Consider the following 19,189-nt stretch of genomic DNA (forward strand, 5'->3'; position numbering starts at 1 on the left):
TTCATTTCTAATTTTAATAGGAGCTTTATTCTCTCAATTGTAGGGGTGGATTTTCTTTTGATTTTCTATTAAATGAAAATAAGATATGTTGACAAATTGCCCTCTTAGAGTTTGACATCGCTACAGAGTCTTTGTTTCTTTTATTTAAGAGGGGGCCCATTTCACAGAACATGCATTAAAAAGCTGTAAATTTCAAATAAGCTTGCTATGGGATAGATCATTATGACCATCTCAGACCTGGATGGCATGGACGTGGATTTAGCACTCAATATGTAGGCACGCCAGGAATATGTTATAAAGGTCCATTATAAGAAAATCCTTGTGCAGGCACTGGAACAGGTTATAAAATGCAGACTGACGCACATCTTCATCGCTGGACATCAGGGATGGGAGTTCTGACCAGTAAACATGAGCCTTCAACATCTTCCGCATTGCTGGAATAATCATCTGAATATCCAAAAGATAATGACTTCTTATGTGTTTTATTAGGATTTGCTTATCTTTGTTCCTTCTAAATATCAAATTAAGATTTGGGGATGACATATGAATATAAAACTATCTAGATATGGATTTTGGACCAGCCTGTGAGAAAACTATTAGTAATCTAAAAAGTAGAACTGTAACTCGTTTAGTTTTAACTTTCTCTCTTCTTCCTTCCTATTCTCATCCTTTGATTTGAGGAGAACAGAGAAAGAAGACAAGCAGAATTTCAATAGCAGATGTACTGGGTTACCTTGAAGAAAATGCTGATCTTGGAAATTCTGTTCTCTAGTTCTCTTACTCTTGAAAATATTTCAACCACCAGTGCCCAAGAAGAGGCAAGCTTTTGGGGTAATTATGTGCTATGCAGGGAAGGCTGCACATGTCAAAAATTGCAGTGAAATTCTGAGTCCTTTACAGTAGAGTCTACCACTATGAATGACTAGACTCCTGCTTTATGTAGTAGCAGTCTAGAATACAGAAGTCATGAATCTTTTTCTTACAAAATGAGATATTTCCAAACTTCTTACGCAATACAGAGGTCACCTCTTTCATTCATGAAAAAGGCAAGAAAGCCCTCTGCAGGATGCTCACCTGGCAGAAATGCCTCTCTATGAATTCTTGAAGTTCTTCTACTTTTTTCACATTCTCTTTGGCACTTGATAGGATAGTTTCTGAGACTTCTTTCACACTCTGCAAGTCCGTGACTAGAAGATTCAGAGGTCTACTCCAGGAGTACAGGAAAATGAGTATCCACTTGCTAAGATCTTCAATCTAAGCAACCGGAAGAAACAGTCTCATTAAAATAATCATAATTCAGTGGTTTTGGTAACGTGATCTTTGCTCAGAGCAGCTGACCTAAAAAACTCTTGGTTATTCCTATGTGTATGCAGAGATTTTAGAGGGTAGTGAAAGTTGGAAAAGTATAAAATGTAAGCTATTAGTTCACACTTTGCTGAATTATTAAAAAATCTAGTTTATTTTAGGAAGTAATTCTTCTGATGCATTCGAATTTATAATATGAAGAATTTTCTTTTTTTCCCCTGAAATTCTACCACCACTCAGTGAGTTCTTTTATGTTTGTATATTTGCGTGAGAGAAATCTAAGTATTTATGGCAAGTCAGTACGTGCCTGCAGTGCCTGACACAGGAAAGAGGGATTCCACCTGTGCCCACGTCATTGTCACCCAGTGATTCATTTGTATTAATGAATCAGATGAGTCCTTCATATCAATGTTTGATCGGTAATTGTTTTATGATATTACAACAAAGAGACAAGGAGGAAGACATGGCATTCCTAAACAGGCTTCTCTCCTCAGCTGATCCCAACACCAGCCTCCTGCTGATATCAGAACAGTCTGTTTTGTTGACATGTCTCCGGGCAGAAAATGGCACAGTGTTGTCATTAGTAACAGCATCAGTGGGATTCACAATGGAGGGTTTTCCCCTCTAGTTCACCACTACTAGCAGAATTGAGCCTGAAAATCCCAGGGGCTGAAGATCTCTAGTTCATATGCTTGATTTCTATACAGTCATGAACTGTTTTACTGATAAAAACAGAGAACTGAATAGATTAAATATAGTAATGCACATAAAATGCTCAGTAAAATGTATTAACTCTCAGTAAACTTTAAATTTAAGCTTGTTGAAAAATCCCTCCTCTTTTTTGTATTTGACTTTTTCCATTACTTGATCATCCTCTTTATTAATGAGCTTGACAGAGGAAAAGAATGCTGGTATCATTAAGAAAGTTGTAGAGAGAGAAGATAGTATTTTAAGGGGGGATGCATGTGAAAATATTTTAAATAATGTTAGGATGAAGGATAATACAGGAAATCAGAAAAAAAGATGTTATAGCTGTGAGAATTTGGAGCTGCCAAAAATGATTGAGGCTTGATATGTAAACTTTGTTGTCCTCAGAACAGAAGCAATTGTTGAGGCCATGTGAAGCAAGGCAATGTTTTATAGGCCATTGTGGGGGAGACTTACAAATTAAGAATAAAAGGTGACAGAGGAGTCATCGAGAATGAAAAATGAAGGAGGTGTCAGAGAAGTTCAAGCAGAATCAGGAGAGCCTTGAAAGGCAGATGCGGGGACTCGGGTGGTGCAGTATAGGACTCTCATGTAGAACTCACTAGTAACAGGGAGTACGCAAAACTGGGGTTTCTTTCTTACATATTCATGAATTTTGCAATCTTATATTTTACGCATGGAAGTTCCCATTAATTTCCTGTTTCCATCCAGAATAATAGCTGCAGTCCTGTGTCTAATGCATTGGTTGAACTAAAGTTGTCTGCATGGACAATTTATAGATCTGTTATTTATATTGCTACTACAGATCTTTAGTCATCCCTTGATTTCACTCATGCTTCATCAACTGCATAATATAATTTCTCTTCAATTGCTTATTGTTCCTCCACCTTTTTCTGCATGTACATTTACCATAACCTCTAATAATCTGAAGCCTGGTAACCTACATACTGTCTCATTTGATATGGTGAAAAACCCAGGTGAAAGACTCACATCCGTCTCTTCAGCTTCTTCTCTTTCTTTGGGAGTATTGAGGGAATCGGTATGGCAGCTAATGGTGGCATTGATATTGTACAGTTTGCCCTTGGCATATTTTTCTTCCTGAAAGTGATCAGGCAATTAATTAAGGTTTTGGGGCATTAAATAGATGAACCCATTACCAGAACATTAACATGTTTGACAGTCATGTATTTTTTTTAACAGGAGGCATCACAACATTTGAAAGTTATTCTTTTCCTACATTTTCTATACATTGCCCCTATAAAAATGATTTTACATCTAACTTTTCTAAGTTCAACCTTTTCCCTTCTCTATTTTATTATTATATTATTTTTTAGTACTTGACTCAAATATAGTACTTTTGTACCAATACTTGGTGCTTCCCAGGTGACAGTAGTGGTAAAGAACATTCTTGCCAATGCAGGAGATATAAGAAGACTCAGGTTTGACCCTAGGTGAGGAGCATCCCTTGCAAGACTTTGATTGACCTAAAAGAATGAACATACAACTTTCAAATACCTTCCTCAAAGTGACTACCTGTTTCAAATTGTAAACTCCCCTTCTACTGTAGCTCTAAATCTATTCACTGCAAATCTTAAAGGAATAATACCAGTATTCATTTTTGTGACTGGCATTCAGCTTTGTTTAACATGTTCCATCCACCAAGTTCACTGCAGAGCAGTTCTCATTTATTGGCTATTTACTCTGAGCCTGGAGAAGAAAGCCCAGAGAGACACTGAAGGACCAGAAAATCAACATGCTTCCTTTTCCTCAGTCCCACCTAAGAGTGCTTTATGGTAGTATTGTGGACTGAATCTGTGTTCTTCAAATTCATGTGTTTGAGCCCTAACTGCCAAAGTACTGGGTTTTGAAAAGGGTTCTGAATTTGGGACCCCACGGACTATAGCCCACCAGTCTAATCTGTCAATGGGATTTCTCAGGCAAGAATACTGGAGTGGCTTGCCATTCCCTTCTCCATGGAATCTTCCAGACTCATGGATAGAGCCCAGGTCTCTCTCTCACATTGAGGGCAGATTCTTTACCATCTGAGCCACTAGTGAAGCCCATTAAGGTTAAATGATCTCTTAGGGTGGAACACTGAACCAATACATTTAGTGTCTTCATGAAGCGAAACACCAGAGAATTCTCTCTTGTTTCTCTGTCTCTCTGTGTCTTTTATTCTATCTCTCTTCCCCAGCCCCACTCCCTGTGTGAGGACACACGGAGAAGCCAGCCTGGGAAGAAAGAACTCTTACCAGAACCTTACCTTGCTGGCACCCTGATCTGAGACTTCTAGCCCCCAGAACTGTGAGGAAATAAATTTCTGTTGTTTATTCTACCGAGTCTATTGTAGTCTTTTATGGCATTCTTGGCTGACAAATAGAAACTCATTTATTTCAGAAATTTACAAAAGAAAATGAATGAAAGGAAATTGAAAATGTTATTGCACTTCTTAGGAATCTTTGAGACTTCACAAAATGGATCCTTTATTCATAATCCACATCTTATGAGCTGATGGCTTCTTTGACCTAGAGAGTGTGTTATTTGAAGTTTGGCTGATGCAGCCTTCTTGTTGAAAGGACAGTATAGCCCAGTCACTTATGTGAGGGTTACATCTGTGAGGCTGGCAGGCTACAGTCCATGGGGTCGCAAGAGTTGGAAACAACTTAGCAACTAAACCACCACCACCACCACCACAGTACTTACAAACTCAGTGAACATTATTTTGGAATGGTTATAGATGCTGTAGGACAGATTCATGGCATTGAGAAACAGGTCTGTAAGGGATTCCCGGGGGATGTCAAACACATTAGGACTGCAGCACGGAAATGGTTTGCCTTGGCACAGGAGCAGATTTGATATGACCAGCAGCAGGAGCAGGCAGGAACCTGTTTAAATAAAAACATGAGCCATTCTGAGATGATCTAGTCAGCGGAGGTTATCAAATCCATCCTGCGGAGGGAAGCTTTCTCTTTCCCTGTTGCTCTGAGCAGGAGTTGGTGCTGTAGTACCTGGGGTGGGGAAGAAAGAGTGTTTTCTGTGTAAATTTAGATGGATGATGATATTTGCACAGATAGATGGAGAAGTAGGTTACTCCCTGTATTTTTGTATTGCTCTCAGAATTACTTCTGTGTTCTGCAAACATTTGGAACTTAATTCTGAGCCAGAGTTTTTAGGCCATTCTTTTAAGACAGTTTAATGTTGGGACTCTGCAGACTCTGGCAGGGAGGCCCTCTAGGAGTTTGTAATTTTTTCACTCTACATTGACTAATGCTTGAATTTTAGACACTGAAATGACAAATAAAGTCCAGTTGATCTGTGTGGTATACCATCACAGTGGGGTAAGAGTGACACATGACTGACTGATCGCTACTACTGAGTACAAAGAGAATACTAAGAGAAAAAGAATACCGTACCTTGGATCTGCTCACTCACATTAATAACCTCATGCATGTCTTTGATACTTTCCCAAAAGCTTTAGAACATCTTAAAATTTGTGTTTCACAGTAACCCTGTGAGATAGCCTTAATCTCACTATGATCATCAAGTTCTGCTAATGAAGATGTGATGACTTGGAGAGGGCAAGAAATTTTTCCCAGGTCCCTTTCTTAGCAGATACAGGTGACTGGGCACCAGTACAGTCATCTGTACACTTCCTGAATGTCACATCACACATACCTGTGAGCTCTCTGTCTGCATGTATGTAAGCGGGACTACAGCAGGAGCTGTGATGACTCTGCTTAAAGAAAAAATTATTTTGTCTTTGACTGCAAAACAGCAGTGACCCTAGAGCACTGGTTATATCCACTTGTTCTGCTCTGTCTATAAAACACTCACTGTTACAGTCTTTGACAGTTATCAGTGTGGGGGCCTGGTTCTGCTGGCTAGCCTTTCTTCTAGGCACCTTGACAGCTCTTCTACTTATATGCATCTTTATTCTTCTCGTTACATTTGTTTCTTCCTGAAAATAGCAAATAAATCTCCAAATGGTAATACAAGAATATTACCTGGACAGCACCCAAGACAACATCATTGGCTCTGTGAACAAGGGCTGCCCTTTCCTGACTTGGACTTTTTAGGGACAAAATTTATCTGTCTGGTCGGGAGTACATCCTGAAAACCCATGGGGCTTAGTTTTTGAACCATCTGCAAGTATCTGCTCTTTGACAGTAGAACTAGACCTTCATGCTTCCATGATGTATTGTAATATTTCAGAAATTATTCCTGGCCCTACCTTTGGCCAACAGAAGCATAAAATCATAGACCCTTGCAAGTGTGATTTTAATATTCCCTTTCCTGTTCATCCATCAAAGTAAACCAAATTAAAGACTGAAGTGAGCAAGAACTGAGTTTGGACAAGACAACTGATAAAATAGAAATTTTATCCTCCTGAATGAGATCTGAACATGATTCTTTTTCCAATTTACCAGAAAAATGGTGATATAATTAACGATAAGATATCAACATTTACTAGGTTTTCACTACTCTTAGTTTAAAGGGGCATGGTATCTAAAATAAAATGGTTATTTAAAATTAGGTGATAAAAACAAAAGAAGTGGTTCTCCAAAGGAAGACATACAAGTTGGAGAAATTTGGTGCTATATCTTTCATCAACTAAAGAGCTTATTGTGACAGGCAAGGAGAATAATAGCTTGTATAACATAGATGTATTTGTTTGCATATATTTGTGCATTTATACATGTCTTATGCCTAAATATATGCTTAATTCTATCATGGAACTTTGGACCTTATAAAATTCGATTTTATAAGAGATGGTAAATATAGCAGAATACCCTAATTCCTAATGTAAGTGATCATTTATTTGTTGGTGACTATGGGATTTTTTTCTGTTAAACTGTTTTTCATGTGTTTCCTTTGGTAGTACATATATTAATAAGTTGGAGATTCACATGGCTTCTGCCCAAGGATAACACACAAATTTGTGAAGCCTTCCATATTTTTTTCTGTAACAGCTTCGAGGAATGGGATGGGAAGGAAGGTGGGAGGAGTTTCAAGAGCAAGGGGACATAGGTATACCTAAGGCTGATTCATGTTGATGTTTTGCAGAAAGCAGTACAATATTGTAGAGCAATTCCCCTTCAATTAAACATCAATAAATTCAATTATTAAAACTGTTATTGGGGATCATATAACAGGTTCAGATATCCATTGTATGACTAAAGATGGTCTGACTAGAAACTGATGGTATCAATTATCATTGGTTAGTAATTCATTAACTTTATAGCTGAATGAGAAAAGTAAACTAAAAAACACTACTGTCTGTGATTCAGTGCCATAGCAAGCTACAATCCTTGTCTGCATTCGCTTTTAGGTGGTATAGTGCCCAAACTTTGAAACTGAGGCTGTTCCCAGAAGCGCACAGTCTTGGGTCCTGCCCAGGGGTGTTTGTTCCTGACGCTGGAGGCTTCTGTTTGCTGGTCAGTAAGGCCAAAATTTTCTCTGTTGACCATTCTTTGGGTCTATCATGTGCACAAGTTTTTATATTTTGGTTTTCTAATTTGATTCTCTTATTCTTTTGATCAGACTAACAAGCCCCTTTACGATTTATTTTTCAGACTCTTTTGGCTTTGATCTTTCTGATGCTCATTAGTGTATTTGCTTCCATGTCTACCTCTCTGAGTAGTTTTAAGCATCTACATAAACACTACCCTATTTTCTTACCATCTGGATTTTGGCATTTAGCATCAGCATATTTTTATGGACTTCATTTTTCTTCTGGTGCTGTTTCTGATGCACAGTTTAAGCTGGTTGGCTCACATCTGGCTTGTTCGTGTTGTCTCCAAATAATTACCGAACTCTACTTTCTTTCTAGGCAGTACTTCCCCTTGTTTTGATACCATTGCTAATTTTCTGTGATTTCGCTTCCTACCTCATAAGCTTTGTTTTTCTCAATCTACTATAACGTGAGTACTATGGGCCTCTATACTGGTATTACTATTTTAAATAAATATCCACTAGTATTGCAGAGAATTAAAGGGAAGAAAATTGCAACAGTATTAGTAATAATACATTCCCCCCAAATATAATCCAGTAATGCTCCCAGTTTTAACTGACTTTCTATCCATGTATTACTGAGGACCCCTACTCATATTTCCTTACTAGGTGTTTCAATTTTGAAATAGAATGTAGAAAACAATGGAGTGGAAAATTCTGAAAATCACCTTGGATTTTAGATGCTTCAAGAATAAGTATGTAATTATTAGTTTGTTATAGTTAATAAGGCTATTCTGAGCACATATAGCTCAGTGTAGGGTGATAGCTATTGAATGAAGGATGTATACTGTGAACTGTAATCACCAAACAGGTGATTGGAGATAAAGAATGCAATGCCAGGAAGACAAAGGCTTTTGTTCTGGAAGGAAAAACTTACAGTGTCTCTCATCTACAGTCTACTCTTCAGATTTTTCAAAACACTTACTCTTCCTTTGCTCATTTAATAATTTGGGTTGTTTGATTTCTTTCAATACTGAGTTGCATGAGTCTCTTATATACGAAGCCCTTACCAAATATGTGATTTGCAAATGTATTTTTTTTCATTCCATTAGTTGTCATTTCATTTTATGGATGGCTTCTTTTACTATGCAGAAGGTTTTGAGTTTGATGTGGTCTCACCAGTTTATTTTTGCAGTTCTTCCCTTGCCTTTTGATGACTGAGTTGTTTGAGCTGCTTGTATTTTGGAAAGCAATCCTTTATCAGTTGTTTTATTTGCTATTATCTTCTTCAATTCTTACCAAAAGACACAGACTGGCTGAATGGATACAAAAACAAGACCCATATATATGCTGCCTACAAGAGACCCACTTCAGTTCTAGAGACACACACAGACTGAAAGTGAGAGGATGGAAAAAGATATTCCATGCAAATGGATATCAAAAGAAAGCTGGATTGGCTATTCTTGTATCAGAACAGGATGCTTGGGGCTGGTGCACTGGGATGACCCAGAGAGATGGTATGGGGAGAGAGGTGGGAGAGGGGTTCAGGATTGGGAACACATGTACACTCGTGGTGGATTCATGTTGATGTATGCCAAAACCAATACAATATTGTAAAGTAAATAAATAAATAAAATAAAATCTGAAAAAAGAAAAAATAGGCCTTAAAATCAAAACTATTATAAGAGATTAAGAAGGATATTACCAAATGATCAAGGGATCAGTCCAAGAAAAAGGCATAACAATTTTAACTATTTATGTACTCTACATAAGAGCACCTCAATACATAAGGTAAACACTAACTGACAAAAAAGGAGAAATTGACAGTAACACAATAATAGTAGGGCATGTTAATATGACACCTATGCCAATGGACATATCAACAAAACATAAAATTAATAAGGAAACATAAGCCTAAAAGGAAATATTGGAGCAAACAGACCTAATTGATATCTTCAACATATTCCATCCAAATGCAGAAGAATACGCTTTCTTCTCAAGTGCACATGGAACATTCTCCTCATCTTGGGTCACAAATCAAACCTCAGTAAATTTAAGGAAATTGAAATTATATCAAGAATTTTCTCTGACCACAACACTATGATACTGCTACTGCTACTGCTGCTAAGTCGCTTCAGTCGTGTCCGACGCTGTGTGAGCCCATAGGCGGCAGCCCACCAGGCTCCTCTGTCCCTGGGATTCTCCAGGCAAGAACACTGGAGTTGGTTGCCATTGCCTTCTCCAATGCATGAAAGTGAAAAGTGAAAGTGAACTTGCTCAGTCGTGTCCGACTCTTGGGAACCCCATGGACTGCAGCCCACCAGGCTTCTACATCCAAGGGATTTTCCAGGCAAGAGTACTTTCATCCTAGATATCAATTATAGGAAAAAAATTTAAAAAGAACTTTAAAGAACACAAACACATGGTGATTAAGCAACACATTACTAAATAATGAACAGATTATTATAGAAATAAGAGAAATCAAAACAGTCCTAGAAACAAAGAACAACAAAAACTTAATGATCAAAAACCTAGAGGATGAAACAAAAGCAGTTCTAAGAGGGAAGTTTATAGAAATATAAATCCTACATCAGGAAACACATTGAATAGACAACCTAACTTTGCACATCTTTAACTCTTTTTAAATTTCTCTTATCAATGTCTTAAAGGTTTTGCATAAAATCTTTCAACACCTTGCTTAAGTTTCTTTCTTTCTTTTTTCTGGTTTGATTTTCTTTAAAAAATAAATTTATTTACTTTAATTGGGGGTTAATTGCTTTACAATATTGTATTGGTGTTTTATCTTTTTGAGATGCAATAGTAAATGAAATTGTTTTCTTTATTGTACTGTCTGATAGTTTGTGGTTGATATATAGGTAGGCAACTGAGTTTCATATATTGGAATATAGTAAACATAACATATGCTACATCTTTAAAGAATAGACATTTTCCCACAAATAAGACATATAAACTATCAAAAGGTATATGACAAGATGCTCAGCATCACTAATAATCACAGGAAATGCAGATCAAAAGCACAAGAGATGTCACCTCTTAGCTGTTTGAATGTCTAGAACCAAAAATGTAAGAAATGACAAACATTATTGAGGATAAGGAGAAAAAGGAATGCTTATGTAGTGTTGGTAGGTATGTATACCAGTGCAACTCCTATGGAAACATACTGTGGAGGTTATTCAAGAAATTTAAAAGAGAACGTTTATGTGATCCATTATCCCACTTCTGGATATGTAGTCAAAGGAAATGAAATCATTGTCTCAAGGAGAGATCTGTATCCCCATGTTCATTGCAGCATTATTCACAGTAGCCTTGGTATAGGCACAACCTGAGTATCTTTCAACAGGTGAATGGGTTAAAACAATGTGACGTGACATATATAGGTAAATATTATTTAGCCATTAGAATTAGAAAGAAATCCTTCCATTTGTGGCAACATGGGTGAAACTGGAGGGCATTACACTAAGTAAACTAAGTCAGAGAAAGACAAATGCCATATGATCTCAACTATAAGGAGTTTCACAAAAAAAAAAAAAAAAAAAGGAACTCAGAGTAGAAAAACGATTGCCAAAGCCTGGAAGGTAGGACAAATAGGGAGAGATTTTTAAAGGTTACATATTTTCATGTATAAAAAATTAATAAGGTGAGGATCTAAGTTTGAGCTTCATGATCTAATCATGAGATTGAACAAGCTCTGAGAGTCAGGGATATACAAGGAAGCCTGGAGCGCTGCAGTCCCTGGGGTCAGAAAGAGTGGGACACAATTGAATGACTGACTGAAAACTTACCTGTGTTCTCCTCAAAAGGTAAAAGTTAATGGTGATGACAATGTTACTTAATAGAAAGGGAAAATCATTTCTAATGCAAGCACAAATGGAGATGGACAAGATGACAGAGTGGTAGGTAGAAGTGGGGTACACCTTTCTCCACCAATGCATCAAGAACATCTAAAGATGCAGCAGTTCTCACAGAAGACCAGGTGAATACTGGCAGGACTCCCTGAATATTGAGAAGGAATATCCGGATCCATATAGAACTTGGTAGAACAAAGGAAAGAAGGGACAAGGAGGAAGGGGAAAGGAGGAGGAGAGCAGGGGACCAGCCTGCACCAGGGGGTGAGGGGGCTGAAGCGCAGGGGAGAGATCCCCGCATCCATGGCCATCCACTGGGATGAGGGATGCATTTGAAGCAGTTGGAGAGTGAACTAACTAATCTGTGACAGTCTAAACGGAGTGAGAACCACATAGACAAGCCATGCTGCAGCCTTTCATACCTCGGACAGAGTTGTAAGTCCACTGGTGTCCACGGAAGCTGGGAGCTGGAGCCATGGGGATTGTGGAATGATCCCAGGGTGAGGACTCCTGTTGACTGTGGGGAGTCAGCCTGATGGGATGGGATGGAGGAAATCTGCTCCATGAAATGCTTCTTAAGGAAAGCCATGAGGCCATAAAAGAGGGTTCAACTGCCTGTGTAGTAGAGCTATCTCTTTCTCCATGCTGGTACTTGCAGGTTGAGCAATAGAGAAAGACTTCAGTGAGGGTGGTCCTTGAGTGCCTGACGCACTAAGCAAAGGGGAATTTTGAATGTCTATATGCCTGACCCTATCCTATTCACTGTCTAAATTATGGGTTTTAGCATTGCAATGTTTTTTTTTTTTAATTTTTAGTTTTTTATTTTTTAAGTTTTAAAATCTTTAATTCTTACATGCATTCCCAAACATGAACCCCCCTCCCACCTCCCTCCCCATAACATCTTTCTGGGTATGAACTTAAATTTCTTCTGGTAGAGTTTCTGGTTTACAAATTAAGCTAATTCCTCACATCTGGCTCAATCTTTGTGTTTCAAGAAACTTTGAGAACCTTCCTCCTCTCAAGGCAATACTGCCCTTTATTTTACTATTATTATTGACTTCCCATACTTTCACATCTTGCGTAATATATTCTATGTCTTTCTCTATTCACTATAATTTTAGTAGTATGTGTCCCTGTGTTGGTATTAATATTTATAATAAATTAATAATGGATGCAGTAGAAATCGAAAAGGATGATTACAACAGGAATAATAAATTACCCCCAAATTATAATCCATTAATTCTCCCATTTTAACTGATTTTCTATCTATATATTATTGAGGTCTCCTAACACATTTTCCTTATAGGTAGCTCTATTTCAAAATGAAATATAGAAAAAAATGGAGTGGTAAACTCTGGAAATTACTTTTCTTTTGATATGCCTCATTAGTAAGGATGCAAATATTAGGATACGTTTTTCCCCCTGTGGGGCTGTTCTTAGTACATATTATAGCTCACTGTGGGGTGATTGCTATTGATTGAAGAATGTATACATTGAACTGTAATTGTCAAATAAGTGAGTGGAGATGAAGAAAGTAATGCCATGAAGTCACATGTTTTTATTGTTCTAGAAGGAAAACCTTGCTGAGTCTCTCATCTACAGTTTAATCTTCAGATTTATTGAAACTCTTACTTTTCTTACACTCCATTAAAAATTTGAATTATTTGGGGTTTTGTTGCCCTTGAGTTGTAAGTCTCATGTATTTTTGGATATTAAGCCCTTATCAAATATATGATTTGGAAATATCTTCTGTCAATCTGTAAATTGCCATTTGATTTTGTTGATGTTCCTTTCTTTGGAGTTTGATGTAGTTCCACTTGTTTGTTTTGGCAGTTGTTGCCTTTGCTTTTGGTTGAAACCCAGAAACTCACTGCAAAGACTAATGGCAAGAAGAATAACTCCATGTCTTCTTCTAGGGGTTTAATTGCTCTAGTCGTTATGTTCAAATTTTTAATCCCTTTATAACTGATATAATTGTATGGTAAAAGACAGGGGTATAGTTCCATTATATCATAAGGTGGCCAAGTTTTCCCAGGGCCATTTTGAAAAGCATGTCCTTTCCCCACTGGATATTCTTGGCTCCTTGTTCATAAGCTAACCAACAATATATGGGTGTGCCTTTCTTTCTGGCTTCGTTGTTCTGCTCTGTTGATCTATATGTCCGTTTTCGTGCCAGAAGCAAATCATTCCATTTTGATTACTATAGCTTTCTAATATATTTGAAGTCAGCAACCATGGTCTCAAACTTTGTTCTTTTTTCTCAAGATCACTTTGACTCTTTAGTATTTTGTGATTTAATAAAGCAGAATAGACCAAGAAGAGATGGGAAAAGTACACAGAAGAACTATACAAAAAAAATATCTTAATGACCCAGATAATCACAATGATGTAATTTCTCATTCTGAGCCAGACATTCTAGAATGTGAAGTCAAGTGGGTCTAAGAAGCACTGCTGCCATAAAGCTATTGGAGGTGATGGAATTCCAGCAAAGCTATTTAAAATCCTAAAAGATGACACTAATAAGGGTTCCAGTCAATATGTCAGAAAATTTGGAAAAGCCAGCAGTGGCCAAATGACAGGAAGAGGTCAACCTTCTCCCAATTCCCAAGAAGGGCAGTATTAAAGAATGTTCAAGTCACTGAACAGTTGCACTTATCTCTCATGCAAGTAAGGTTATGCTCAAAATCCTCCAGAAAGGGATTCAGCATTATGTGAACCTAGAATTTCCAGATGTTCAACCTAGGTTTAAAAAAAACAGAAAAAGCAGATGAATCAGAGATCAAATTGGCAACATTTGCTGGAATACAGAGAAAGCAAGGCAACTCCAAAAAAACACCTGCTTCATTGACCTCAGCAAACTGTGTGAATCATAGCTAAGTGGAAAATTCTTAAGGAGATGGGCATACCAGACGAACCTTAGCCGTCTTATGAGAAACCTGTATGCAGTTCAAAAAGCAGCAGTTAGAAGCAGAGAAGGAACAATAAACTGGTTCAAAACTAGTGAAGGAGTCCTTCAAGGCTAAATATGGTCACCCTGCTGATTTAATGTATTTGCAGAGCATGCCATGTGAATTGCAGAACTGGATGAGTCCGAAAAGCTGCAATCAAATTGCTGGGAGAAATATGAAAAACCTCAGATATGTGAGTGATACAACTGTAATGGCAGAAAGCAAGAGGAACTAAAGAGCCTCGGATGAGGGTGAAAGAGGAGAATGAAAAAGCCAGCTTAAACTCAGTATCAAAAAAGCTAAGATCATGTCATCTAGTCCCATCAGTTCAGTTCAATTCAGTTGCTCAGTTCTGTTGACTTTTTGTTACCCCATGCCAGGCCTCCCTGTCCATCACCAAATCCCAGAGTTCACTCAAATTAACATCCATCGAGTCGGTGGTGCCATACAGCCATCTCATCCTCTGTCGTCCCCTTCTCCTCCTGACCCCAATCCCTCCCAGCATCAGGGTCTTTTCCAATGAGTCAACTCTTCGCTTGAGGTGGCCAAAGTATTGGATTTTCAGCATAAGCATCAGAACTTCCAAACAACACTCAGGACTGATCTCCTTTAGAATGGACTGGTTGGATACTCTAGCACTCCAAGGGACTCTCAAGAGTCTTCTCCAACACCACAGTTCAAAAGCATCTATTCTTCAGCGCTCAGATTTCCTTACAGTCCAACTCTCACATCCATACCTGACTACTGAAAAAACCTTAGCCTTGCCTAGATGCACCTTCATTGACAAAGTAATGTCTCTGCTTTTTAATATGCTGCCTACGTTGGTCATAACTTTCCTTCCAAGGAGTAAGCGTCTTTTAATTTCATAGCTGCAATCACCATCTGCAGTGATTTTGGAGCCCCCCAAAATAGAGTCAGCCACTGTTTCCAGTTTCCCCATCTATTTGCCATGAAATGATGGGACTGGATGCCATGATCTTAGTTTTTTGAATGTTGAGTTTTAAGCCAACTTTTTCCCTCTCCTCATTCAATTTCATCAAGAGGCTCTTTAGTTCTTCTTCACTTTCTGCCATAAGGGTGGTGTCATCTCCATATATCTGGTTATCAATGTTTCTCCCGGCAATCTTGATTCCAGCTTGTGCTTCATCTAGCCCACTATTTCTCATTGTGTACTCTGCATATAAGTTAAATAAGCAGGGTGACAATATACAGCCTCGACGTACTCCTTTTTCTATTTGGAACCTGTATGTGCTCCATGAGAAAAGAATCTAAATAAGAGTGTATATACTATATGTATAACTTATTCACTGTTCAACAAAAACTGCCATTTATAGCATTGCAAATAAATTATACTGTTGTAAAAATAAAAATTGAATGAAAAATAAATCAAAGATCTGGAATAAACCATAACCACATGTATAACAGCTTTCAGTGAACTCTTGGAGTCCTAGCTGATTATGGAACACCAAAATGTTCTTGGGAGATCCCCAAACTTATAACTGCTATCTGAAGTGAATAAAGTCTTGAGGACTTTCCACACTGAAATTTGTATCTGTCAAAGACCCTTTTCTTCATATGCATAGTCGTGATGTTTCCATTTTGGTCAACAGGTAATTTGTCTAAGAACTCAGTAATTAATTCATATTTCAAATAGGCACATGTATAAGAGGGGCGGGGGGATTGCTCAATGACTGATAACCAAGGAAGACCCTGGAAACACTCTTATATTGTTGTGAAATCCATCAAGGAGTTTGCCATCTGAGACCTTCCACCTGGGGCTGCTCTTCCTGATTCAGCTTCCTTAGTCCTTGGCTTCCTATCAGCATCACAGACCATTCCGTATGGATGAGGCATTGGGTTAGCTTAGACAAGTCAGTCTCCTCATTGGGTGCCATGGTCTAAATGCTTGTGGTCTCCCAAGTTCATATGTTGAAAACCTAATCCCCACAGTAACGATTTTAGGAAGTGGGACCATTGGAAATGATTAGGTCATGAGGCAGAGCCCACATGAATGGGATTAGGGCTCTTGTCAAAGAGGCCTGCAATACTTGATCATCCCTTCTATTTAGGGATATGTCCCAGAAGAGGCCCTCACTCACTCAACCATGCTGCCACCCTGATCTTGAACTTCTAGCCTCCAGAACTGTGATTGTGGTTTATAAATCACCCAGCCTCTGGCATTCTGTAACAGCAGCCTGCATGCACTAAAACAAGTAATGTGATTAAATGGAGGGAAAAAATTGTCAATCTTGTTTTCCCTTCCAAGGTCATAAATGTGGAACAGGTAGCATAGATATTCAATTTCTGAGGCACATGGTGACATATTCCATAGAACTGTACATTTCTTTCAAATTGTATGTGCTTTGACATGCTCACATGGGTACATATTTTCTTAGATGTAATTTACATTTAAACCAATAGATTGTGGATTTTATGCGATCAGTTGAGGGTGTTAAGAGCAAAGATAGAGGTTTCCCAAAATAAAGGCAATTCAGCCTGAAGACGGCACCATTACTGGTATCCCAATCTCTAGCCTGTCAGCCTAAAGATGAAGCAACTGGACCCTAAGGCCTGTCTCTGGGCTCTCATCAGAATCCTAACTTAAATGCTCTTTGACTTAGAAAACTTATCTTCAATTCTCTATGACTTGGCTTTCTCAACTGGAAAAGGAAAGTTAGAGTAGAAAAGCCTTTATATTTCCAAAGATTGTGCAAATCTCTGTATAAAACATGATTCCAAACTGAGGTTTTATTCTTTTTCCCGAAAAGAAAATTATCAATTGGTTGTGCAGCTTCCCTGTTTGGATCTCTTACACTTCTCATTATCTGCTCTATCCCACAGTGTATTTCTCTAGCTTAGATTTCAGAAAATACCTTGATAGAAATAATTACTTGACTGTTATGGAATATTACCTTTATCTTTGATCTTCCACTGAAAAGCAGGAGTTGTAGTTAAGCACACTAGTGAGAGAAACTGTTTCTAAATGTCAGGATGTCACTGTAGGAAGTTTGCTGTGCGAAGTTGCTCAAACACTTTGCGACCCCCCTGGACTGAAGACCCCTTGGACTACAGCCCGCCAGATTCCTCTGTCCATGGGGATTCTCTAGGCAAGAATACTGGAGTGGTTTGACATGGCCTCTTCCAGGGATCTTCCTGACCAGGGATGGAACCCTGGTCTCTTGTATGCAGGGGAACTCTCTTTACAGTCTGAGCTGCCAGCTCCTAATAAAATAGGTCTTGAAGTATATAGAAGATGCATGACTTGTCTACTTTTTTTTTCCTGCAACAGTGGGTTTTTTCCAGCCAACATATCAGTCCAGTTTCCATTTACCTGAGTGCTATCTAGAAGGCAAGTTCTCTCTAAAAGAAAAAAAAAATCCACACAAAAGTAACTTTTATCTGGAATAGCAGTTAAGATTTTGTCCAGTTGTCAGTTTATCCAAAATACCAGAGGCTGGATATTTGCTTTTAATTATAATATTTGCCTCAGAAAGAACAAATGACTGGCCAGTTTCTGCCATGTTTGATATGCAATATATAGTAACTTCAGAGCAGTTGGTGTAACCCTGTAGACCCAATGGAACTGAATTAAAGGAGTGGGAATTGGTGTTGTTCAGATAATTAACTATAATGTAGGTCAGAATGTGGTCATTGAGATAAAAATTGTGAGAATAAAATTAGGAAGCCATAAGGTTGAAGATGGTACTTTCATCTGGGAAAAGTAAGTAACAATTCATCAAGGAAGTGAATTTCTTTTGTACCTTCCAAGAGAGATTAGGTGTTTTTGTACAATGTAATAATATTTGATTTGTAGGCTCGCCTTTAAGTATTTTTATCTGTCATCATCAGCTAAGAAATTGAGCTACTTTAGTGAAGGTGAGAATCCTATGGTAAATAGTAGACTCAAGCGGCAAGTTCAGAGCACTATCTCTAGTTTTGTTCTATTCAGCCTTTTAGTCCGTGGCTGGATTATCACATTATCTCAGGATATGAACTGTGAGGGATGGTGTATATGGATAACAGACTGCAAATCTAGTGGTTTCTATCTAATAAGGTGATGATTAAAAACAAATGAATCAGTTCTAATGAGGTGGATGAAACTGGAGCCTATTATACCAAGTGAAGTAAGCCAGAAAGAAAAACACCAATACAGTATAGCAATGCATATATATGGAATTTAGAAAGATGGTAACGATAACCCTGTATGCAAGACAACAAAAGAGACACAGATGTATAGAACAGTCTTTTGGACTACGTGAGGGGGGGGGGATGATTTGAGAGAATGGCATTGAAACATGTATAATATCATATATGAAATGAATTCCCAGTCCAGGTTTGATGCAGGATACAGGATGCTTGAGGCTGGTGCACTGAGACGACCCAGAGGGATGGTACGGGGAGGGAGGAGGGAGGGGGGGTTCAAGATGGGGAACACATGTATACCTGTGGTGGATTCATGTTGATGTATGGCAAACCAATACAATATTGTAAAGTAATTAACCTCCAATTAAAATAAATAAGTTTATATTAAAAAAAAAAAACAAATGCATCCACAATTTTGTGAAGGTAAAAGTCGCTCAGCATGGCTAAATCTTTGTGACCCCATGGACTATAGAGTCCATGGAATTCTCCAGGCCAGAAAACTTGAGTGGGTAGTCTTTCCCTTCTCCAGTGACTCTTCCCAACCCAGGGATCAAACCCAGGCCTCCCACATTGTAGGCAGATATTTCACCAGCTGAGCCACAAGGGAAGCCCCCACAGTTCTAGTTCTGTAATTATGTCCAAATAACCAGGATACAAGGGTTTGGGTGGGGAGAGAAGTCCTCCATGGTTTTAGTTCACTGTATGCTGTGAGAGCAGCATCAATAATTCATTGAAATTTAACTCTGTATGAATAAAAGTGTTTCATTG

General features: G+C 38.2%; 1 protein-coding gene across 1 annotated transcript in view; it reads right to left on the reverse strand.

The window, feature by feature from the left end:
- LOC101109399 (placental prolactin-related protein 3-like) overlaps positions 1-19,189 on the reverse strand; it is a 24,296-nt gene continuing 5,107 nt past the window's right edge. The window contains exons 2-6 of the mRNA XM_004019337.6: positions 11,753-14,069; positions 4,717-4,898; positions 3,004-3,111; positions 1,075-1,254; positions 1-447 (exon numbers count right to left, since the gene is read on the reverse strand). Of these exons, the coding sequence (XP_004019386.4) occupies positions 259-447; positions 1,075-1,254; positions 3,004-3,111; positions 4,717-4,898; positions 11,753-11,927 (834 nt within the window). The 5' untranslated portion in view covers positions 11,928-14,069 and the 3' untranslated portion in view covers positions 1-258. The remainder of the gene's footprint in view (positions 448-1,074; positions 1,255-3,003; positions 3,112-4,716; positions 4,899-11,752; positions 14,070-19,189) is intronic.

Source organism: Ovis aries, chromosome 20, assembly GCF_016772045.2.
Source record: "Ovis aries strain OAR_USU_Benz2616 breed Rambouillet chromosome 20, ARS-UI_Ramb_v3.0, whole genome shotgun sequence".
NCBI classification, from domain to species: Eukaryota; Metazoa; Chordata; class Mammalia; order Artiodactyla; family Bovidae; genus Ovis; species Ovis aries.